This window comes from Rhinolophus sinicus, chromosome 17 (genome assembly GCF_057876585.1).
Source record: "Rhinolophus sinicus isolate RSI-liver-muscle chromosome 17, RSI-T2T, whole genome shotgun sequence".
Classification (NCBI taxonomy): domain Eukaryota; kingdom Metazoa; phylum Chordata; class Mammalia; order Chiroptera; family Rhinolophidae; genus Rhinolophus; species Rhinolophus sinicus.
In genome coordinates this window covers 169,501,879-169,526,779 of record NC_142517.1, presented here as the reverse complement: position 1 = coordinate 169,526,779, position 24,901 = coordinate 169,501,879, and the positions used below count along the sequence as shown (strand labels likewise).

The window sequence follows — 24,901 nt, the reverse complement described above, 5'->3', positions numbered from 1 at the left end:
CAAAATGATTCAGGACATCGAGGCAGCCATGACAGCGCAACTAAAGACACTCATGAAAGAGGAGTTCCAGAATTGCTTCAGAAAGTAGCAAGAACTACTTTGAGCATAGGTGTGCTCAAAGTGAGGGGGAGTATTCTGAGAGGGATTAGTGGCAATGTGTCTTTTACTGTAGTAATTTTTTTTTCACTTAAACATTCACATATTATTTGATCACACCTCGTATGATCAACAGAACATTTATACTTAGAGGTTGACCTAAATTTTGCCATTACTGTTACTGAAAACAAGCTTACTTACCAAAAGAATTTGGATATATTTAACACTTTTGATGTATGTGTAAAGTAATATACTATCAGAAAGGTTATTTCCTTTCCATCTTCAGAATCATTATTATCCTTTAGGAATCATTATGGAAAATTTAAAATGCATTTTGCTAATTTAACCTTTGTACTTCTTAGCTGTCATGATAGACTAAATGTATAAATTAAGACATTTATCTGAGTTTGTTGGTGGGCTAAGGAGTAAGAATAAACTATTATACTTTTAACTATTAAAAATTACGTTAAAATGGTTTAAAAATACTACCCTCTTTAAAAATCTTCTCATAGCTTTGTAAACGTGTCCCATAGGAAACAATGTAGTAATTCTTTTCTGATGACAATACTTTAAATAAAATTTCTGCTTTGAATAATGTCAGAAAACAACCAACTTAAACCTTTTACAATATAAGTCATGATACAATAATTATTTCAAAATTTTATACAATAATTATTTCATTTTATTTTTCCTTTGTCTTAATCACATACTTTAAGTAAAAAAAGATATGAAAGATGTTAAATAAAATTTGGAAAATTGGAATAGGGACGCATTATTCATGCCCAAAACACAAATTCCAAATGGTTTCACACAGCCACATATTTAAAAGTATCAAATTTTCAAATCTACTGCCTGATAGAATGCACTCTTGTCTGCTAGAAATGGTGCCACATTACCCAAGACCAACTGCAAACAAAAATGGTGTTGCTGAGAGAAATGGCAACCTTCAGAGGTGCTCTATTGTACTAACGTGGCCTTTAAAACCTTTAATTGTCAGATGTTTTTGAAATACCCAGTGATACTGACATGACTGCAGAAAATAAACTCCTGAAGTATATTACTAATATGATACATATTCTTTAACATGACTCCCTGGTAGCCCTGGCTTTATAGCTGATTCCACAGGATATACTTAGGCCAAGTTACAGGATATATAGTATTGACTATTTTATTTACTGCCTAAGGTGTTTCTCAGTTAAATTTGGAATTATATTTATAGGTAGTAGTATAGCTACCTATAATCTTGCTTATGGATTCAGTGTCAGAACTACGAATTACACATACTTGGGAGATGGGGCCCATGCCTATGATTCTGTTTGTACTCTGAGTGTCCATCACACTGGTGTTCACATAACTGGTACAGTCATTCAGTAACTATTTACCAGGACTCTTTAGGCATTCCATTTTGAGATTCTTAGAGAAACAAGCCAATTTAAAAAATATTTTCTAGGCTTTAAAATTTTAATAAATGAAAGGCACTTGCCATTATTGATTATAATTCAAAACTTGGTGTTAAATTAAGGCTAGAAGTGAATATTCTGTCTACATGTATAAAGTGAAATCCAAGATAAGGAATTAAGGAACATACTAGAAACAATATGGGAGAAACTATAAAAAAATAGGGTTACACTTGAAAGTGAAAAAAATCTATTACTTTTTCTATATTGCAGCTATAAAACATATGACGAAATATTGGTGAAGAGGGTAAAGTGGTATTTAAAAAACAAAAGTCTTCCAATATAATAAAGCATAATCCTGATAGGTTGTTTTTAAAAAAATTTCATGGACCTTTTTTGATCAATTGAGTGTTGCCATTCCATACAACCTGAATTATAACTAAACAGCTATGTTATAAGGTTATGTTAAAATGCAAGGAAAAAAAAATTGTGAGTCTTAACAACTGAGAAACTAAAAGATCCCATCCTTAGATTTACACTTAATTTTCTTACAAAAATAACTTCAGTTATTTTGCCAATATTTATCTGAACATGGCGGTCTCCAATAGTAAATTAACAATTGGAATGACCACAGTATCATTATGAGCTATAGTGAAAAAAACTACAAAGTTATTTTTCCTGTTTGAATGAAGAGATTAGACAATAGTGAAAAACCACAACTATGAAGAAAAAAGGCAAATGTAAATAAAGGATACACATCAAAACAATCCAGAAGGCAAAAACATAAATATTAGAAAGATGCTTCTTTCACAGGAAAAATGCTTCAATCACAGGGAAAACTTTCATGAAAAATATTCAGAAAATAAATTAACACGTCTTTAAAACATGGAACCCTCAATACTTGATATATTTGGAATACTCTACAATGTGCAATTAATTACTATAAGTAATTGTTTCCTCAGGTATTTCTGAATGCTGTAGAAACCTACAGAATTTTACTTACTGTTACAGAAAATTTTTCTCAATTGTGAAAATTCAAATAAACTGTTTAACCTTTAAGAAAGGAAAGAAAATGAAGAATCTCTTCACTATAATTAACATAGCATGTTAATAGGCTGTTTATTTATCCACATCATGTTTTTTAAATGGAATATGATTAGGGAATCAGTTTCAGAGACTTTTTAGAACGGATGACTGAAAACCAAGTTCTCTCTTTTTAGTCAAGGCACAAAACTTTAAGTGACAGTCTACTTTGTGCAAGTTAGACATGTACATGTATATCAGCAGAGCAGGCTCATGATTCCAGCCAGCCAGCCCACACATCATTTCCAGGAGGCAGCAAATCTATGGACCGTGGTCTGAATATGGCTTGTGGCCTATTTCTGTATGGTCCTCAGCTAAGAATGGTTTTTACATTTTTTTAAAGGGTTGAAAACAAAACAAAATATAGCATAGGTGATGAAGAACTGTATATGGACTACAAGCCTAAAATACTTATGATCTGGCCCTCTACAGAAAGTCTGCAGACCGTTCGTTCATTCATACCAATGCTATACAGAATTCAGAGAGTGCAATTACAAGTCCAATATAATGTTCATTTGTTCCTATCAAGAATGTAGTAACAGTCTAAAAAAAGATGTCTTCTGTCAGAATTTTTCAATTTTTTCTTCATCTTTAATATCATTAAAGTTCATCCTACAATTGAAAGAGAAAGGAAACATGAGTTTATAATATTAAAACAAGTTAAAACAATATACTTTAACCAAAATCTTACCTTCTCAAAAATAAATACTCAATATTCTTATTTAATGGATCACATGAAAAGGATACCATAGTTCTTACTTGCCTATGGCAGATACTACCCATTATAGTTTTACACACTTTCAAAGTCATATCTGATATACTCTTAACTTAAATTCAGTTATGATATTCTGGTTTATGACCAACAGTGTTTTCTATTTCAAATGTTTAATGAGAAAAAAGGCACAATTTAAAAAATAAAATATCTTGAGAAAACTAACATAACTAAACCATCAGAAAAACATTTTTGTTTACTAAAACTAAGAAAATAAAGATACAGAAGTATCTCTTTTCTGTCTTTAAGATGTGGATAAAATATGATTCTTGAAGCAGGCTGTAAGGCTATCTATACTGGCATCTGTAGTTCTACTATTGTTCTGTAAAGCAAGATGTCTCTAGCCCTCTCCAGAAACTGTATTGTTCTTTTGTCCTTTCACTTTATAGGGGAAAAAAAATCCAAGAAACCTCGTATGTTATTGTACTAAATTCCATTCAGAAAAGTACTCTAGCATTCATGGACTCTTTGATCTGTTACTAAGTATGTCTAAGTGTGTCCTAGAATGAAAATAATTTAAAGAAGAAAAACAATAAACCGCTCTTCTGAAGAACAGCAGGAAAAAGGTTGTAACTGCTTTTTGATAGATTAAAAATTCAAGGAGAGACCAAGATGAATAAGGCCTGACTATACCAACAAAAGAAAATTTGGTACTGAAAATGTGTTATGAGGCTCTAGTATATTTATTCCTAACAAGTCAATGCTTTATTTACATTTGAACCAAATTTAAATACCTTATGGCCACAGTCACTGTTTTTTGTTAAATGGTTTCACCTGTTCAAATTTCTAAGCATTTCAGTGTCTAGAGGCTACATTCTGATTCTCATGTTTTGAAAGAACACATTTCCGACTATTTACTTTTTCATGTTTAATTTTACCTATGTAATGGTACATATAATGTATAGTAAGAATAACTTTAGATAATGTTTGCCAAAGTCAGCTCTAGACTCAGTCCTTACCTTATTTCTCTTTCTGTGTTTTTGGAGATTTTCCAATTTTTCATGTATTAAGGCAGCAATCTCTTTTGCATCTCTGGTATCTATTTGCTCTCCCCAAATAGTTCTCTAAAATGAAAAACACTTTCCTTTAAGCTTCTAATCAAAACATGACATTTCCATCTAAGAAACCTGACTAAATATTCCTTAAAGTTCCAAGTGTTTGAAACTCAAATTTCTTCAAGGAAATAATGCTGCAAAAGCACAGGTAACCCATTATTTACCTGAAGTAAATACTAACAATACTGTTATGGGAACATGTAAAATAATTCCTTGGGGAAAATGCATTGCTAACTTCACATGCCTCTAAACATCTAAATTGTGTAAGAAAAAATACCCTGGAGGACTCAAATCAGTCTAATGTAATAGTCATTGGCACAGACAAAACCTTGACTAACTGCAACAATGGAGAGCAACGTATACCTTCTGGTTCTCACCTGCCCACTGCAGGAAGGCGGCTGAAAAGCCAGGGAGAGAGGTTGATATACTCAATATACTCTGCTTATTTTGGATCTGGAGCTACCTGTTTCATTCTTCCTGGTGGGAACCCCACACTTGTATGCTAGGATTTTGTTTCTTTGTGTTAACTAACTGCCCACCAAGGTTTGCATTTGTTTACTCCAATCATTATTCTGCTTTGGACTTCTCATCTGGCCTAGACTTCTGGTTGTCACCCCGTCTTTCAGTTTGGACAGGGTAATTTTGGGTCCTAATCTGTCCTCTGGACTCCTCTGGACACATAGGAGTAACATCACCTTTTCAAACAGCTTCCTCTATGGCCTGGTAAATTCTGTGACTGCTCATTGTATTGATATTTTCCAAACATCATTTTACCTGAAAAGGCCCATATTTATGTCACCTATATCTCAACTGTTCTGAGAATTGGGAAGTAGAGCTAGTGATTCCAAAGGAATAAAGATTCAGGCTCTGATGCAAGCTCCTTTACCCTCAAGTTCTGCTTACCCTAAACTGTTTTAAGATAGAGTTAGGCTCTTAAGCTAATCAAAAATCCTTCACTGAAAAATCTAGATGTTGGACAATTCTAGACTTCTGAAATCCATCATTTAATTTCTCTACTTAACTCTATTTCAACATGTATTATAATTACTAATAAATGAGATCTTAATCTGATATTCTTTCTCAAAAAGTATATATTATGTATTTTATTTATTTCAAATGTTTCACCAGGAAACATGAATACATGGCAATATTTATTTTATCACAGCTCTATTGTCAAAAATGACATTCTTTTACTTGGGAAAATGGCAAAGGTCAATAGTACTTTCAGTTAGCAACTATACTGGGTGAAAGACACATGCTTTTGTATCAATAATCATAGAAGTTATCACTTGAATTTTAAGACCCATTGGTAGATGTTTAGTTTTCTTGTTTAAAAAAAAAAAAAGCTTATTGTCAGTGACCAAAAAAGGAATTATGACTGAACCAAGGGACTCTAACTTTTATTTTGTAGTCTAAACCATTAATCAATATTCCTCAAGATAAATGCGTGGGTACTAAGGCTGTTTCAAAAGTATTATAATAGTTTATTATCCTTTCATGGAAAAAAGTAATTATAAAGGTAATATATGTTAATTCTATGAAAGTAGGAAATACAAATCTTCACAGAAAGTAAATAATTACCTTGAATTCTACCACCCATAGAAAACCACTATTAGTATTTTGGTATGTTTCTTTAACAGTTTTCCTATTCATTGAGTATAAAAGTTTTAGGGCAATGGAGATCATTATCAAATGTGAGACAAAAAAAAATAACTTTTAAAATCACTTAGTATATATGTATGAAGGAGCTTGTTTCAGTAATATGCAATAAGATAACGACAAAGGGAGACGAAACTAGAAAAAAGCATTACTCAGACTGAAAACAAATCTTTTGAGGTTGGCTTGCTAAAGGAGAGGAACATCAAGGAAAAGCCTGTACGTACCTTTGCTCTTTCATAGGGATAAAATTTAACGGTTGGATAGGCTCTGATACCAGCTTTGTGGCATATTTGAGCATAAGCCTGACAGTCTACTTTTCCAGCTTTCACTTTTCCTTTAATCATCTGAAAAAAAGAAAAATATTCTTTGCCATTCTCTTTGGCATAAAGTATTTTGGCAACCACAAGCAATATGATACTAAAAATTTCAAATCTATATATCTAAGGATTTGTTTTTTAAAAAAACTTAGTTTTAATCCTTTCCATTCAAACAAAATTGCTTCCAAATTCTTACTTAAATTCCTATTTGTCCAGCACTTTCTCTCCAATAGCAAAAAACTCTCCTTTGCCTTATCAAGAAAATTGAGAAGCTTGACCCTGACCTATCTTAACTTCTTTCTAGTACCCACACCTGTCTTCACCCCACCTCAGATTCTGTGTTCACCCCATCTTTCTCTGGCCTCATGTACTGAGGTTGCACTCTTCATCTTGTGGAAGGCTCACTACTCCAGCCACACTGTCCAGTCCCTCCCTGTCAGATTTCTGACTCTCGTCAGCATATACACATATGATCAAAAAAGGATTTCCTCCATAACTGCACTGGTTCCTCTAGTACCACCCTGCTTCTCTCTTTTTTGGGCAGTTGACTCTTTTACCACTTTTCTCGTTATTTATTTATCAACAGATTTTTGTCTCACTTCTGTTCTTACTGGTTCCTCCGCTGAAACTGCTGTAAGTTCACCAATGACTTCTCTTTGCCCAACCAAATGGACACTACTCGGTCTTTTTAATACCTGATACTGCTGACCACTCCTTCCTTTACTCTTTTCTTTCTTGGTATTTATCAGTATTTTCTCTTGGCTTTCCTACACTATGGCTGTTCTTCATTTCTAGAAAGGGGGCTTCCTTCTATACCTGCCCCTTAAATTATAATATCCAATTACAGATCCATCTTTGGTCAATAATTTTTTCACTGTGAACACTCTCTCAAGGGAGGTTTTATACACCTACATGCTGCTAAACCCCAACCTCTTCCCTCAATTTCACTTCAGTTACGTACTGGCTTGCTTCAGCAAAGTAAGCGCCTTAAACACAACATTTCTAAAATGAATCCTTCCCCATTAACCTACTCTTTCTTCTGTCCTATTACTCACTTAGTTCAAGCCAGAAACTAGTGCCATCCTAGATTCCTTTCTCTCCCACAACTAGCATCATCAAACATGAAATTGTACTCATATCTTTCCTGTATTTTCATATTCTTTCTAACACCCACTGCCTTAATACTGGTTCACGTTATCATCTCTGACTTTGGGACAATTAAAATATCTTTTCTGCCTTTAGTTTTGTTCCCAAGGCTGGAGTAACTCAATAGGTAGACTAACCTGTGTTAGGGCACCAGCAAAGCTGCATGCAGAAACATGTATGCACACACACATACTGAAGGTCAGAGATTCAGATAAAACTAGAAATCTAAGGTTTACATCATGTCCAAAATGTTTATTTTATATATTAGTTGACTTGTATTTTCAATTACTTAAAGGAGGACACCATATTGTTTTGGGTGCTCTCAATATCTTTCTCAGACCTTGTTGGCCTGTGTTCAGTCCCCCCAGTTGATCTGCCTAACACGTAAAATGGGTTCTGCTATAACCAATAACTGTCCTCTAATGCTCATATAGAACACATTCTGAACAACACACAATCACTCAGGAAGAGTGTACAAAGCATGAGGAAGTGGACTAAACCTCCTCCTCCTTGCCTATTTCTTGAGCCCCATTTTTGCCATTCCCCTTCTGCATTTATATGCTGGTAACACTGGACCAACAGTGAAGGTCCCCGAACATGCCGCACTCTCTTATCCCTGCCATCTTTGCAAATACTCTCTTCCCTGCTTACAGTACTTTCTAGCCTTTTAAGTGCCACACTCCTAGTCATGTTGTAATTTTCATCTCAAATATTACTTTTGTGGAGCCCTTTGCCTCCTCCTAGCATGACTCCGTCATTCTTCTTCCTATGTTCTTGCCTCACTCTAATTTCACTACAGCAATGATCCTGTTGCATTACATGTATATTTATTTGCATTTTATTTGCCCACTAGTACAAAATTTTAAAGACATGGAATTTTTGTCTTTCTATTTTTGTAGCCCAGTATTTAGCATAATGCTTTTCACTTGGTGCTTAAGATCTGTCGAATAATGATCTTTTCTATATTTAATAATTTTCTGCTATATTCAAACATTTTGTTAGAACTGTTGGAGAACAACGTCAACATCATGATGGAGTGAGAAGGCACCATTGTTTCTCCCTTTAAATCTACAATAAGCTGAACTGTAACTCAATAAGGATCCCCAGCTCAACCCACAAACATGCCTCAAAGATCCACACGTCAGGACCTATGAAGGTGGGTTTTGGAACAAGTAGGGGAGGCAGGACAGGGGACGGGCAGGGATAGAGCCACAGATGCAGTTTGACGCCCACAGTGACTCCAGCAAGCACAGCAGCAGTGGATTTGGTCTGTAGCCTTCATACTACTGGCCTGAGGTCTAAGAGGGACAGAAGCAGTTTCCCTCCGGGAAAAGGCATCTCCCTTGCCCCCTCCCCATGGTGGCAGAACTGGGTAGAGGTAGCTGGGAGATTTTCAACAAAACAGCAGCCAGCAGCCATTATTAGCAGGTGGGTGGGCCCGCAGGATAGCAAACCTGTCCCCCCTCCACCCCCCGCCCCGCCTGCCCAAACCCCAGCACAGCCCAGTAAAGCCAAAAAACACAATGGAAAAAAGAAGCAGTTCTGGGAGCTTACAAAACTGGTTCTCCACTACCTGCCACATATCCCTACTACAATGGTAGTGCCCCATAAGTGAGGCAAGATAGTGACAGAGTGTACACCCACCAGTGGCACCTGAACCAAAGTGACACTGCTCCACCATGATCCCAGAGGCACAAATATTTCAAGTAACAAACAAAAAACAACTGTACTATAGCACCACTTACTGGAAATCCAAAGAAAGTATCCTACTTATCAACCTACTGAACTGTCTGTCAAGAGCAAAATAGCATATAAGTAAAAGAGGTCACTACCTCAAATTTATCAAATACCATGAACAGCCAAGGTAACTTGGGAGCACAGGAAAAAAAAGAGTCTCCAGAAACCAAACTTAAAGTCATGGAAGACTATTATTTGAATGACTCAGAATATAAGATTGCAGTTATGAAGAAACTCAGCGATACACAAGAAAACTCAGAAAGGCAGTTCGATGAACTCAGAAATAAAATTGGTAAAGTACCACTTTATTTATTAAACAGATTGAAACCATGAAAAAGAACCGAACAGAAATCCTAGACAGCACTGGAAACAAAGCAGCCCCGATGGAAGAATTAGTGCACTCGATGACAAAAATCTAGAAATGACTCGGGAGGAAGAAGAGAGACCTCAGAGGAAAGAAAGAAGGAAAGGAAGGAAAGGAAGGAAAGGAAGGAAAAGAAGGAAAGAAGGAAAGAACACTACAAGAACTATCTGACTAATTGGAAAAATTCTCAAGGCAGCCAGGGGAAAAAAAGACTGTAGCTTACAAAGGAAAGCATATTAGATTATAATCAGATTTATCAGAAATATTACAAGATGGAAAGAGGGGAAGGAAACATTCAAAATATTGAAAGAGAGAAACCATCAGCCAAGGATAATTATATCCATCAAAGTTATCCTTTAGATGTGAAGGAGAAATAAAGGCTTTCCCAGACAGACAAAAGCTGAGAGAAACTGCTACCACAAGATGTCTTTACAATAAATGTTGAAAGAAGATATTCTACTGGAAACCAAAAGACAAAAGTATACAAAACTTTGAGTAAGATAATTAACAGAAGCAGAAAACTGCAAATATATTTCAGAATAGGTTATTAAACAGTTATAACACAAAGGTTAAAGGGAGAAAAGGGGCATTAACTGTAACTACAACATTTTGGTAACAAATGCACAACATAAAAAGGGGTAATTTGTGACGACTAACATCATAAAAGGGGAGGAGGAAAAGGACTAAACAGGTACAGGTGAATGAAGAGGCAATCAGAAGAAAAAGAACTATTGTGTGTATGAAACATTTTACACAACCCTAACTGTAACCACAAAACAAAAATCCCGAAGTGAGACATGAACTGTAAAAAAGAGAGGAAATGAACAAAAAATTATAGAAAACCACAGAACTAAAATAGCAGTCAGAATCAGAAGGAAAAAAGAAACAATGGAGCTGAGCAGCCAGAAAATAAAAGATAAAATGGCTGTAGTAAGTACTCATATATCAATAATCACCCTAAATTTACATGCACTAAACTCACCAATCAAAAGGCACAGAGTAGCAGGATGGAATAAAAGACAAGATCCAACTATGTTGCCTGCTGGAGACATGACTCAGCACCAAAGACAAACATAGGCTCAAAGTTAAGGGGGTGGAAGATGATACTCCAAGCAAATGTTATGTAGACAAAAACAGGGGTAGTAGTACTTGTATCAGACAAAATAGATTTCAAGATTAAAAAACAGGTAACATGAGACAAAGATGCACATTTTATAATGATAAAGGGAACAATTCATCAATATATATGCAGCCAAGACATGGAAATAACCTAAGTCCTTTGATGGATACCTGGACAAAGATGGTGTAGTACATACGTACAATGCAATACTACTCAGCCATAAAAAAGACAAAATATTGTTATTTGTGACAACATAGATGGATCTTGAGAGTATTATGCTAAATGGAAAAGGAAAAGAACTGTCTGAGTTCACTCATATGTGGGATATAAAACAAAAAGCAACAAATGAACAAATAAAACAAAAGATTCATAGATACAGACAACAGAATGGTAGTCACCAGAGAGGAAGGGAGGTGAGGGGAGGACAAAGAGGGAAAAGGGGATCAGATACATGGTGACAGAAGGAGACTAGACTTCAGGTGGTGAGCACGGAAGAGTATACAGATGTGCTATTACGAAATTGTACACCTGAAATTTATATAATGTTATTAACCAAGGTTACCTCAATAAATTTAACAACAAAAAAGAATTGTTGAAGAAAAAGGAGGCTTAAGAGGAAAAGAAAGTATACATGGTAAAAATGAATAATTTCTATTTGAAGGACCACTCAATAACTAAAATAACCTTTTATGACTCATAGAAGCTTTGAAATCACTTTGGATGAGAGATGTTCAGCCGTTTAGACTGGTGGGACTGGAACTGACTTTCTCACTCTACTGAGTGTTCTGCAGGCCTTGGCAAAGTTTCTCGAGTACAGAGGCAAGGAACCTATCATTCAGGATTAGGTCATTAATACAACTGTTATGAAAGAAACCCCAAAAACTTAAGACTACATTCAGTTTATGTATTCAGTTTCATTTTATACGCATTTACTGAATTAAATACTTGGAATATAGAGAACACATGTACCTTGCCCTCAAGAAGCTCACAGTCTTATGAGGAGACAGATATCTAGATAAATATTTAACAGGCATTGAATAAGTGTGATGATGGAGTATAAGACATCAAGGCGACACTGTTTAACTAAAACGGGCAGAGAACACAGGAGTGCCGTTGGAGCTGGTTTTAAGGATAAGGAGAAAAAAAATCCAGATGACTACAGTAAGGAAAAGCCATTTTAGAGAGAGGAAACAGCATGTGCATAGGAGTACTTATTCAGCGGAGTATTATACTTTGTTGTGCCTGGAGTGTAAAGTGTGGGGTGGGGGAGAGATATAAAGCTGAACAGGCAGAAAGAATCAGATCAGCGACCTGTAGTCAAAGATGCATATCAAGAAACTTCATTAACCGGAAGCCAGAGAAGACAATATTTTAAAAAGATCACCGGGGCAGAACTGAAGAAGGTAGGCTGGTAACCTGAGACTAGTTAAAAGGCACGGGTGATAAGGTGGCGAGCAATGATGATGGCTTGACCAAAGAGGCTAGCAGAGGCCATGGATAGGAGATGACAGATTTGAAAGGCACTTAGGATAGAACTGGTAAGTAGGATCTGTGATTGCCTGGATGGCAGCAGAGTAATGGTGGCAGGGGAAGGAAATAGGGAAGCAGCAGCAGTGAGGCTTCTGGCAGTTAAGGTTAGGTAGATGATGATGTCAGCCAAGGCAGAGAAGATGTTAGCTAAAAGTTTTAAGGGATGAAATCTACTGCAGAGATTATAGTCAACGAAATGAAATGGAGTTTTTAAAACAGAAGAAACATTTAAGAAAAAAATAAAAATTGTATTTAAAATGTTTTATCTAATTATTAAAACCTGCATGTAACTACAATTTATTTAAATCGATAGACAAGACTTACCCTAGCCAGGAGCTCAAACTCTGGAGCAAAATTTTGGCAAGGTCCACACCAAGGAGCATAGAAATCAACCACCCAATGATTTTTCCCTTGTAAAACTTTTTCATTGAAGGTCTGTGGTGTGAGATCTATGGATGCTTGAGGTAAAAACCTGTGGCAAGGAAACAAAATTATTTTTCGTTAAATAAGAGCAAAGCAAACTTCTAAAATATAATATTGCAATACTTTCTAAGTAAAAATGACTTGAAAGAATGACAATGTAATAAAGCCCAAGCTTATCTTGGTAAATAATTATTCTTTACTAAGTACTTTAAAATGCTAGAATCTTTAAACAACTCACAGTAAACTTAATTAGAGATACAAGAGAAAGGCAAACAGCACTGACTCTATTTTATACAATGATATACATTTTAATTACTCACCCTAGACCCCAGATTCTTAGGGAATTGGCATCCCTATTCCAACCACTGTAACTACTGAAAAAAGAAAAAAACACGTAAGTTGTAAACATTTTCCATTATTAGATATGTTCAAAAAACAATATCATAGCAATTTAAAAGATAAGTTTAGTTGAATGATTTCATCTAGCCTCTCTCTACTCAGGTATGCTCAGCTTTGAACACTGCTTACATGGCTTCCCAAATATATTTTTCTTTAGTCTTAATGTATTTTTGTGCTCCAGATCTGAATGTCTAGCTGCCTGCTGGACATCTCCTACAGACCCATGGGAACAACAAAACTCAAAATAGCCAAGGCTTTAGTTTCTGAACCTTTACTCCAGTTACCACTGTCTGTGAAATTCCTACCCACTTTTTAAGAGCTATGCCAAATGACTGTAATAAATGTCTTCAAATTTTAGACAATACTTACTGATATTGATAAGCTTTATTTGATTTTGGGGGGAAAAATCTTATCTCAGGGTATCTCCGAACATTTTCTTCAGCACAAAAAGAATGATACTGTTGGCAATCTATGCTGCCCACATTGATCAGTCCAGTTAGTGTCTATAAAAGAACAAAGAGGAGATAAATAGATCAAGGTGATTAGAATAAAATTACCTCCATAACTATTTTATATATGTTTACAATAGAGAAACTGTCACTATGAGAGTTATATTATTTGTGATTTTCATCAAATATAAATGGGTAAAGGGCTTACAACATATTTATAGTAATTAACTGGAAGCTAATTTTGTAGTCAAGAACTTACTACAATTACTACATATTAAACAACTGATTTCATTTACCTATTATATGGGGAAAATAATTTATTTCTAAAATTCAAAGTGTTAGAAACCAAGAACTAATCAAGGTCTTTCCAATGGTATTTCAAGAGTTCTTTTTCAAATGTAGATGTGGGTTGCAGGTAGCATATTGACTCATAACTGAATTAAAACAATTTATTGAAAAGAGCACAAAATTGTATTATCTTAAATGTTGATACTAGAAATCACTGTAACTCTTAGCTTTGTTCAATTTTTTAAATCTTACAAATATAAAATAGCTACTGCATTTTCCATTCTTGTATGTAAATAATTTTTTTCTATTTATTCATGATTTATAACACATCTATTTGTATAAAATTTTAAAAATTCAAATGTTTTATTGATCAAGGCTATTTTTTTCTTACTTTTAAGTCCTATAATATTGTGAAGAAACTAAATAATTTAAGCTCTAAAAACAAGTACAAAAATTTTATTAGAAAATAAAAGAGAGCTTTGGGTTGACTTTGGCATAAATTTGGTCAAATATGTATGAGGTGACACAAAAAAAGGGTAGATTATTCTAAACCATTCACATATCAGACAAACTAAATTTAAATCTAAGTGGTATGATTAGAATTGTTATTAAGTTACAATGTGGAAGTGGGTTCACTCATCTGTTTCAAAATAACTGTTAAATAAACATTCTTAGTAAATGTTCGATTTAAAATAAACTACTTCACCATACCCGGGCCATTCTTTTCCATTCTGGCATTAAAACTTGACATGGATGACACCATGGAGAATAGAAATCAACCATCCAGACTTCATCATGTTTTCTTTGTTTAACTAGTTCATTGAAAGTGGTGGGTGTCAGGGTGATCACTGAAGGATTCATCAGATCCTAAAGACAACACAGCTTTCATTATAAGAGACATAAAAAAAGAGTTGTTCATATATTCTTGGCAAATTGTTAGTATTTGTCATTTAGAAAAAATTGTTTTTGAATAATAGAAAGATAACTTAAGGATATTTTAAAGAGAATTTATAGTGAATGATTTGAAAAGGAAGAAATGATCCCTAATTTATTTTTTAAGTTTGGATTTTGACCATTAGTCTTCTTAAATCAAGATATACTTCTTCCTATTCCTCGTATCATTAAAATCATTTTAGGTAGGGAAAAGAGGTAACTTTATTTAAGATTATGGGTAGATGAGGCAAGATCTCCAAGAAATGCCCAGATGTCTACATAAGCCATATAATTCTGGTTTGGAAATGGCCCTTTAATTAATAATGGACAGCCTACTAGTCTCTTTTTCTGACATTCTGACTGGAGATACTACACAACCTCTCTACAGGTCACTTGCTCCAAATGCTTTAGTCTATCATGATTGGATAATATTAACAAAGATGTTAGCTTCACTGGGGCAAACAATCAAAACCAAAACTATTATTCTGGAAGAGGAGAGAGAGATGAGTAGGACAGAGAGTAGAATGGTCATTACATAAATAAGCTAAAATTTTTCATGCTTAAGAGGCCCCTGTTAACTATTAAAGTCAATTACGTGCGCTAGTGAAAAAAACAAAACAAAACAGGAGATGCTATAGATGTAGGGCATTTCTGTGCTAGTAACACAGGCTTGGCATAGCTGCCCAGGCTTGAAAGAGGCCCTTCACGGGGAGGGGGGGGACGGGACGGGTAAGACTGCCATTACCCACACATTTCCTGGATGGTATTGCACTCACTCCTATTTCATCTATCTGGGACCTAAAAGAAGTAATCTGTGGTTGTTCTACCAGAGAAAACAGGAAAAGGGCATGGCAAAGCTTTATGTGAAAGTATAATTTCATGTATTCAATAAATAGTTGTCTACTAAGTACACAACACTGAACTAGATAACAAACAAAAACACAGACTTATTCTCAGAATTTAAAGTAAGTATATAATAAAACATTAGAAAAAATTAAATTCATTTTCTTGTCAGAAAATAACATTTTGGCAAGAAAAGAATAAATCCTGTTATTAAACATTATTAAATATACAAAGTGTACAAATACACAGAAAGATTTATAGCCATGAACTTAAAATAATTTAAGTTACCTCCAAAACTTTTGTTACATAGTTAAATTAGCTTAAAATACCTCTATGAACTCCAAGATCTGTTCAGCAGAGTGATGTCCTTCATATTCATGAATGTTGGACTGGTTGAACACCACTGTGGTTGGATAAGCTTGAATGTTATACTGTTAAGAATGAGAATACAAATTAAACAAAATTTTATGCATTTTACCTATTTGTTTCAAATTTATAACCAGCTTGCCTTTAAGTAACAATAACAAGAAGATTTAAAAAACCCATTGCTAAATTACTGGTGACTAAAAGATTTTAGTCTGGACAAATTCAGCACAGAAAATGGACTCACACGTGCACTGATGAATACCTCACCCTTATTTATAGCTACTCCATTATGCATAAAATCCACAGGCATGAAACACCGAAAAGTGAGCATGGGTAATTATGAGCTTGAGCATGGTGGTCACTTTTTACTCTCCTGAACCGAGATGCATGAGGCTGTAAACAGCAGGCTAATCTCTAGCTTAAGTCTTTTTTTGAAACCATAATAAATATTCAAATTTGTCTAGAAGTAGAAGAAAATCAAGAAAACAGACTAGCAAGAATAAAGAAATATATTAATAATGTGTAATCAATCATATTTTAGGTTAAAATTATGAATCATACTCCAAGAATGTGGTCACTTTTTACTCTTATATTCAAGATAGCTTTTATGGTACAAAATACTATAATCTCCTCAGACTTAACATGAACACTACTAGCTCAGGAAACAGTTCTCTAAAGATTTAATTTTTATGTATTCTTTAAAAAGTAATAAAGAGATCCCTGTGTATTTGCTGTAGCTGAACTTCACACCTTTAAAAGTTGACAAGCACTTACTTATTAGCAAATTGGAATCTTTGACTAAGATTCAAAAATAATTTTAGAGAAAACAATGGAAGCATTTATCAAACTTTTGTTAAAATAAGTGCCAATTTAGTAACTCATTATGTTAATAAAACAATTAAACCTAACACTTAACAAGTGCTTACTATGTGCCCAGCGCCCTTTTAGCACTTAAACATGCAGTTTCTATCTTTCCTCACAACAATTCTATTCAGCAGCTAAAATTACTAAATCACCTTCATGGAGGAGGAAACAGGTTCTGAGAGGCTAAGTGACTTGGTTAAGACCCCCCAGTCAGTAGTCAGTCCTGGCCTGTTCCGGGTGAAGTGATGCCATGGTTTTAAAGCCTTACATTTTACTCAGTTTCCTACAGGCTACTTAATACCTAGTTGAGATTAAAAGGTAGAAAAACTAGAATTCAAGTTAAGTATCGGGTGTCTTAAATAACATTGTATTTTTGCTTAGCATCTTTACAAGACATCCAAAACCAAAGAGCTTTTAGTTTTTAAACTTTTTTTTAATGAAATTTCAAATATAATGAAAAAAGAATAATCTAACAAATACCCACATATCCCTCCCCTACGTTTAAGGAAGATTAACTTTTTTGCCATACTGGCAGATTGGTGGAAGTACTCTTTCTTGATCCCATTTCCTTCCCTTCCTGACACTAGGAACAACCAATAAACCAGTATCCTAAAAACAACGTTTTGATGTTTTTGTATTTTTGCTACATGCGTATGTATCCCTAAGCAGTATACTGTAATGTTTGAGCATTTAAAAGCTTTCTGTAATTTTATTATACTTTATAGACTATCCTCCAATTTGTTTTTTTCATTTTACATTGTACTTTTGAGATTTACCCATGCTGCTAAAGATAGATCTAGTTTTAAATGCTCTCTGGTACTCCACTGAGTGACTGGATAATTTATCCACATACTTGCTGTTGTGAGATTTCTAAATTTTTGTTAATTTGATTAGATGGGGAGGGTCTAGGACTATTGTTGTAATTTGTACTTTCTTGACTAGTGAAGTCGAACATTTTCCCCATTTATTGGATTTCCTTTTTAAAAGAAATGTCTGTAAACTTTCATTTATAGTCTAAATATTCTGGACAGTAAGGTTTTGTCTACAAAAACTTCACTCTGTTATTTACCTTTAGTGTCTCTTTCTTTGGCAACAGTTTTAACATTTAATGTAGCCATATTCATTCACATTCATTAATTTTTATACTAGGTTTTTGTCGGGGTGTGTGTGTGTTTGTGTGTGTGTGTAGTAAGAAATTATTCCACACAAATACCATAAATGTTTTGGCCTACATTTATTTCCATTACGTTTTTAAAACTGATTTCTTTTTTGTTTTCCCCATTCCTTTCCCCACTTCTTTTTTCTCTACCTCTCTTTTTCATTCATCTTTTTAAAAAGTTTTAATAATTAGGGTTTTTAACTGAAAATACACACAGAGCAATAAAAGCAGAGAATACATTCTCGTACTCTTGTAGCTATAACAATCATCCACTCATGGCTACTCTTATTTCGTCTACATCCTCTTCTACTCCTACTCCAAGATTATTTTAAAGCAATTTCCACGTAATTTATCTTTTCATCCATACATATTTCAGTGTATTTAAAGTATAGGGACTTTCCCCAAAATATAAGCACACTATCGTTTCCATACCTAAAAATTAACAATTGCTGAAAATCATTAGGTATCCTGTCTGTGTTCAAATTTCCCCTATTCTGTCTTTATTTTTGCAGTTGGTTTGTTTGAATTGCATCCAAACAAGGCCTAAACCTGCATTTGAATATCTTTCAAGTCTTCAATCTCTTCTTCCCCCTTTCAATATATCTGTCCAATAAACTGAGAGTCCTGTAAAGTCCCCACACGCTGGGACCCACAGATTGCATGCCCCTGGTGTCATTAACATGTTCCTCTATGTCGCTGGGTTTCCTATACACTCTAGACCTGGAGGCTTGATTTGATTTAGATTTGAATTTTTTCCCCCAATATTTTTTCTCCTATATTTTACAAATGGTATTATATACTTTCATCATGAGGCAGATAATTTCTAGTACTTCTTAGAACTGAAGAGTAAATATTAATTAACCTAATAAAGTACACATATTTTTATGTAAACAAAGAGCTCATTTCTTGTTTTAATTTTCTTCTATTATACTATTATGAAGAAAGCCAAAGAATAAAAACTACAGACTGCCAAAAAGTAGTATTAAGTTAAAAAAAAAAGATCTTTAATAATTGAAAAATCATGTATTTTATCAAGTCAACTAAATATTTTCCTGAGCTTGATAAATAGGACCATAGGACCATATCTACATTTAACTACATATATTAATCCATGTTTTAATCCATCATAATTTTGTATCATTTTGTTGAAGTTGTTTAAATAACTGGTTGCTATTCTAAATGTAGCCGTATGTTTGAAAAGTTATTTTATTATTTTAGTATTAAGTTAGATTAATTAGAATAAGGTTTTTTATACTTTGCCTTACCATGTTACAGAGTCCCTCATGAACTGTACAATCTAATGTACCAAACTTAAGCTGACCATAAAGATGCTTTGATGCTTTTCGTAACTCTGGCAATAAAGCTCGACATGGTGGACACCACTACAAAAGAAAAAAAATATTCATAAGCACTTAGCCAAAAGAAACAACAAAAAAATACACATTGTTATAATAAACAGTATGCTAAGTAAGACAAACTACACTTAGTTGCAAATTGTATGCATGCACTAGTATATACTTAATCCTTAAAGGGGGCAAGTACATCAGAGCTCTTTTAGATGCAGTATGTGGCCAAAGCTGAAGAACACAATTCTAGTACTCACGGTTCAAAGTCATCTAGAAAATGTCTTTTTGCTGTGACAAGAGAAAATTGACAATAACGAATTTTGACAGATGAAAATAACTTACAGGGGCAAAAAAATCAACAAGCCACGGTTCTTTGTCATTGGCGGGAAAATTTTGAGGTCCAAGTGTGGTAACATGAGAATGAACACTTTCTTTGGCAAAGGCAAGTATATCATACAGAATCTTCTTTCCTTTGAAATCAAGTAAGAGAAAAGTTAAAATCCACATTCTGCCTTTTATCCACAGAAACACTTCAAAGTTTTTATACGTCAATTATTAAGGAAAAGAAGATAAATTTCTGAACAAACTGACTGTGGTGCGGTTTTAGTGTTCTGTATGCTGTGTCTACATAGGTTTGCTCTGCCAAAAGTACTCTTTCTTTTATTCTTCCTTTTCTTGGAGGACCAGTTAAAATGTCAAAATCTCTTTGAACTGTTCCTTCATCCTCAGAGGCAGAATTACAACTTCCTTGCAATGTTCTTTGAGTTCTTTATGCTTACTGAACTATTACTATGGCCTAAGTCCTAAATCTTTTTCTTCAACCTACACTTTTCTCGTAAATTCAAAACCTGTATTACCAACTACCCAGTGAAAATTTACCTGGACGTCATATAAACATTTCAAACATAATACTATGTCCAAATTGAAGTTATTTCTGACCCCTCTCCGCCCCACCAACTTGTTCCTTTTCTCAGCTTCCCTATCTTGGCAATGGCATAATTATCTATTAGATGCCTAAACAAGATTTCCTGGGGTGATTCTCGCCTTCTTTCTTTGCCCTTGTATCATAACTCCATCCGTTCTGTTTCTTACCATCTCAACCCCAATTTAGGCTACTGCCTAAATTCAGTCTGGCCTACTGCAATAACCAAGCTGGTCTTTCTTATCTATTTTCTACATTGTTACCACAATTGATTACAAAAACATCAATCTGATCATGTTGTTCCTTTGCTTAAAGATCTCTGGAGATGTGCCATTGTCTAAAGATTATATCTGTATTTCTTGGCTTGGTAAATAATGGCTTTCTCAGTTAGCACAGAGTCCATTTTCCCATGTGCCCTTTGACTTATTCATTCAATCGTCAAGAACCTATTGTGTGTCAGACCCTGTTTTAAGTGTCGTAAGACATGCAAAATTAAAAAAAAAGATATAGTCCTTCTCCTTATGGAGCTCACAGCCCAGTAGAAGAGAAAAATTTTCACAAATATTTAAATAAAGTGACAAATGACACCACATTCTTCTGCTTTTTTTCTTACTCTTCAGCTGCTCCTTCTTAAATTGTTTAATGAATTCTTCTATCTTTGTCCCTTAAAAGTGATCCTTAGGGCCCTGATCTTGTCTCTCTATTCACTCTTAGACAAGCTTGCCCTCATTCAAGGTTTCAATTGCAATTGAAATGATGATTATCTATATCTACATTTTTAGCCCAAATTCCTCTTCTGAGGCCCAGGCCTATACTCAGTTGTGAATTGTGAACTCCATATCAACCCCTCACCCAGAGTTCTTTTCCTCACTCAGTGATGCAGTCAGTCACTCACTGCCAATTCACCAACTTAGAAACATGGGCCTCCTTCTTTTATTCTCTCACATCTAAACAATAATCATCAAGTTATATTGATTTTGTATTCTTGGTATTTAAAAAACCTGCCCACTTCTTTTCATTCACATTATTTAGCTAAGCAGCCATCTTCTCTTACATAAATGACTGCATCAGGTTTCTACCTGCTCTCCCTTCCTCCAATCTTGCTTCTATCCATTCTAGGCAGCCAGTCACCTTTCTAGAAAGTAAAACTAGTTAAATCAAATCTCTGCTTAAATCCATGAATGCCTCTGCTGCTTTGCCCTTAGTGAACAGTCCAAATTCTTTTACCTGAGAGAAGAAACACATAGTTTGGACCCCTGGTGGCCTCTCCAGCCTTGAGTTCACTCTTTTCCAACATTCAATATTCTAGGTATCCTGGAATTCTTGCTTTCTAAGAATGAATGAGGATCTCTCTTAAGAGTCCATGAATATAAAACTGCTGGTTCCTTTGCTTAGAATGTGTTTGCCACCTGTTTATTTGGGTAACCATTACTTATGCTTTATATCTCAATAAAGAGATTGCTTCCTTTAATCTCAGAAAATTATTCCTAAGTGTTCTTTGTAAGTGTAACCCATGCTTACCTCTTGTGGCAGTCAGTCTCCAAGAGAGCCCACAGTGACCTATACCTCATGCACTCCATACCACTACTGTACCAGGGTATGTGGCCAATAAAATATGGTGGACGTGATGGTTTTTCTCATCTGAGATCGGATTATAAAATATATTACAGCTTCTGTGTGTATGTGTGTCTCTCTCTCTCTGATCATTCATTTCAGGAGAAGCAAGCTGCCATACTGTGAGCAGCCCTACAGAGAGGTTCCTGTAGTGAGGCACTGAGGCCTCCTGCCTAGCCCACGAGTCAGCTGAGAACCAAACTGCCCACCCACAGTCTAGCCTTTGGATGACTATAGCCCTCACGTACCTTGACTGCAACCTCATGAAAAAAACCTAGGCCAGAACCCCTCAGTTAAGCTGTTCTCAGATTCCTGAACACCAGCAACTGTGTGAGTTAATAAATATTTGTTGGTTAAGCCACTAAGTTTTGGGGTAATTTACTACTCAGAAATAGGCAATACTCCTCACTTCAGACATTTAAAAAATTGCCCACTTACTTGTCTGTTTTCCCTACTAATTTATAATATTCTTTGAGGTAGAGATTAAGTATACCTCACTTTTTTTCCTCTCTGTCATATTGTGACTGCATATGCTATGCTCAATACCTAATTAAATCCAAAGAAATAATATAGTTATGCTATAAAGGAAGTATTTGAGGACTCATGGTGTATTTCCCAGGGTGGGAAGTGCTTTATGTTAAGTTTTGAAGGGTGATTTGGAGTTTGCCAAATATTTTGAAGAGCAGGAAGAAATGACTACAATGCAGAAAGAAGAAAAATCTTTTTAGAAGGCACAGAGTAGTGAAAAAAACATGGTATTTTCAGGGATCCACAAGAAGATACAGCTAAGATTATTTGGAGGGACAGAGGTGAGAGATGAGGCTGGAAAAACCAGCAGAGGCAGACTATAAATGTACCCTATTAATTTAACAGCTCTATTCCTACTATGAGTTCCTACTATGCACGGGCACCATTCTAAGTGCTAAAGATAGAGTGGTGAGCAAAACAGACAGTCATTGCGCCTATGCTAAGAAATCTGAAGTTTATTTTAAAAGAAATCAGGAGAGTTAAAAGTGATGAGATTGTTCTAAATGCTCTAGGGCAATAAATAAACATAGAATAAGTAACCAATTGTAAAGAAAGGCTACGAGATGGATAACTGTATCACAGGATGATATTATAGTACATGAAGGAGACGATGGACCTAAAATAAAGCATCAAGAATAAAGAGGGGGAATCGGATAAATATTTCAGAGGTAAAACCAACAGAACTCCATTATTAAAAGTTGGTCATTCCTAGTACTTTAAAGGTGTGGCATTTAGTACGGCTGTAAGTCTAGGCTTTGGAGTCAGACATATTTGATACAAAAATCTACTTTGACCAGTTACTAGTTTTTTTTGTCATGGGTTAACAAGATACTTAACCTTTCTGAGTCTCAGTTTTCTCTCTTGCTGGATTGTTGTGAAGACAAAAAATGGAAATGCAAAAGTATGCAAAGCCTTTAGAAAAATGTCAGGCTGAGAAATGTCACCTCAATTCAAACATTACCCCGACCTATACTATGCAGAAGTCTCTTTATTGGATCTTGTGATTTATACATAATGGCCATGAATGCAGAGTTAAAGTCCCACACAAGTTGAAAGGTAGAACTGTAATTATAAATTCAAGAGAGAGGACAAAGCAGGTAATGGAGATGTGTGGTAGTCTAGTGGAGGAAAAATCTGAAAGAATGTCTGGGAATTGCCCATAATGGTCAAGATGCTACATTTAGCAAATTGAAATGGAAACTGTAGGTGTTACTTTTGTCAACAAGCAAGACCCTTAAATTCCTCACTAGCCTGACATGTAACCATAGTTCCTGCTCAAACACTGATCAAAATATTCAGTAGAAATTTTCCCAGACAAGAAAAAGCTGAAGGAGTTCATCACCACCAAATCAGTATTGTAAGAAATGTAAAAAGGGACTTCTTTAAGAAAAATAAAAAATACAAGTAAGAAAATATCTCAAAGAAAATAAAATTCTCACTGACAAAGGCAAGCACATAATAAAAGCAGTGGATCAATAAACATTAAAGCTAGTACAAAGGTTAAAAGGCAAAAGTAGCAAGATCATATGGAATTACTACAGTAAACTAAAGGATGCACACAAATACACAGACACAAAAGTAAAAAATAATGACCAAAACATAAACGTGGAGGGGGTGAGTGAAAATGGTAGTGATCTTAGAATGTGCCAGTACTTAAGTGACCATCAACTTAAAATAGACTCCTATAAACATAGTTTGGTATATATGAAGCACATCGTAATCACAAACTAAAAATCTATGAGATATACAAGAAATAAAGAGAAAGGAATCCAAACACAACACTACAGAAAGACATCAACATACAAGAGAAGAGAGTAAGAGATTAAGAAAGGAACAGAGAATTACAAAAACAATCAGAAAACAATTAAAATGGCAATAAATACATACCTATCAATCATTACTTTAAATGCAAATGGATAAATGCTCCCGTCAAAAGACAAATGGGCAGTCATCAAAATGGCAGCGTGAGGTGAGCCTCTGTAAATCTCCCCTGGAATTTACAACTAATCAAACAACTATAACTCCACAAAGGACTCCCTGCACAGCAGACAGGCAAGACGAAGAGGCCCACTACTGAATTCACCTAAAGGTGGGTGAATTGCGCCAGCGGGGGAGGAGGGAAGGGAGAAGTGCGGGGACGGAGCCATGTGGGCACAGGACGCAGACCTAGCTCAGTGCTCCGAGCTCGCTGCTTCCCGGAACTACCGCAGCTGCGGGAGAGGGAAGAACTCGGATTGCTAGGGTTCCGCTTCCCACAGGGCTGAGGGGACAGCATATAACTCGGCTGAATCCAACGCTCAGGGCAGAGACCTCGGAGAAAAGACTGAGGGAAGAAGGCTGAAAACGGTGGTTTAAGCCCTCACTGCCGAGCAGAGAACAGAAGCCTTAGGCACTGAGACTAGCCACCCCCTCCCACCCCTCCCAGAGCTCGCCCCGCCCCACCTGCCTGTTGCTAGAAGCTGAACCATAGCAGTGTCAGATCAAAAGAACA

At 35.2% G+C, this 24,901-nt stretch overlaps 1 protein-coding gene across 1 annotated transcript in view; it reads right to left on the bottom strand.

Moving 5' to 3' along the window:
- Positions 1-755: 755 nt before the first annotated feature.
- Positions 756-24,901, bottom strand: part of DNAJC10 (DnaJ heat shock protein family (Hsp40) member C10) — a 49,991-nt gene continuing 25,845 nt past the window's right edge. Inside the window, exons 14-23 of the mRNA XM_019752849.3 lie at positions 19,689-19,816; positions 19,266-19,382; positions 15,941-16,042; positions 14,547-14,702; positions 13,468-13,601; positions 13,020-13,073; positions 12,601-12,748; positions 6,287-6,406; positions 4,308-4,412; positions 756-3,188 (exon numbers count right to left, since the gene is read on the bottom strand). Of these exons, the coding sequence (XP_019608408.2) occupies positions 3,177-3,188; positions 4,308-4,412; positions 6,287-6,406; positions 12,601-12,748; positions 13,020-13,073; positions 13,468-13,601; positions 14,547-14,702; positions 15,941-16,042; positions 19,266-19,382; positions 19,689-19,816 (1,076 nt within the window). The 3' untranslated portion in view covers positions 756-3,176. The remainder of the gene's footprint in view (positions 3,189-4,307; positions 4,413-6,286; positions 6,407-12,600; positions 12,749-13,019; positions 13,074-13,467; positions 13,602-14,546; positions 14,703-15,940; positions 16,043-19,265; positions 19,383-19,688; positions 19,817-24,901) is intronic.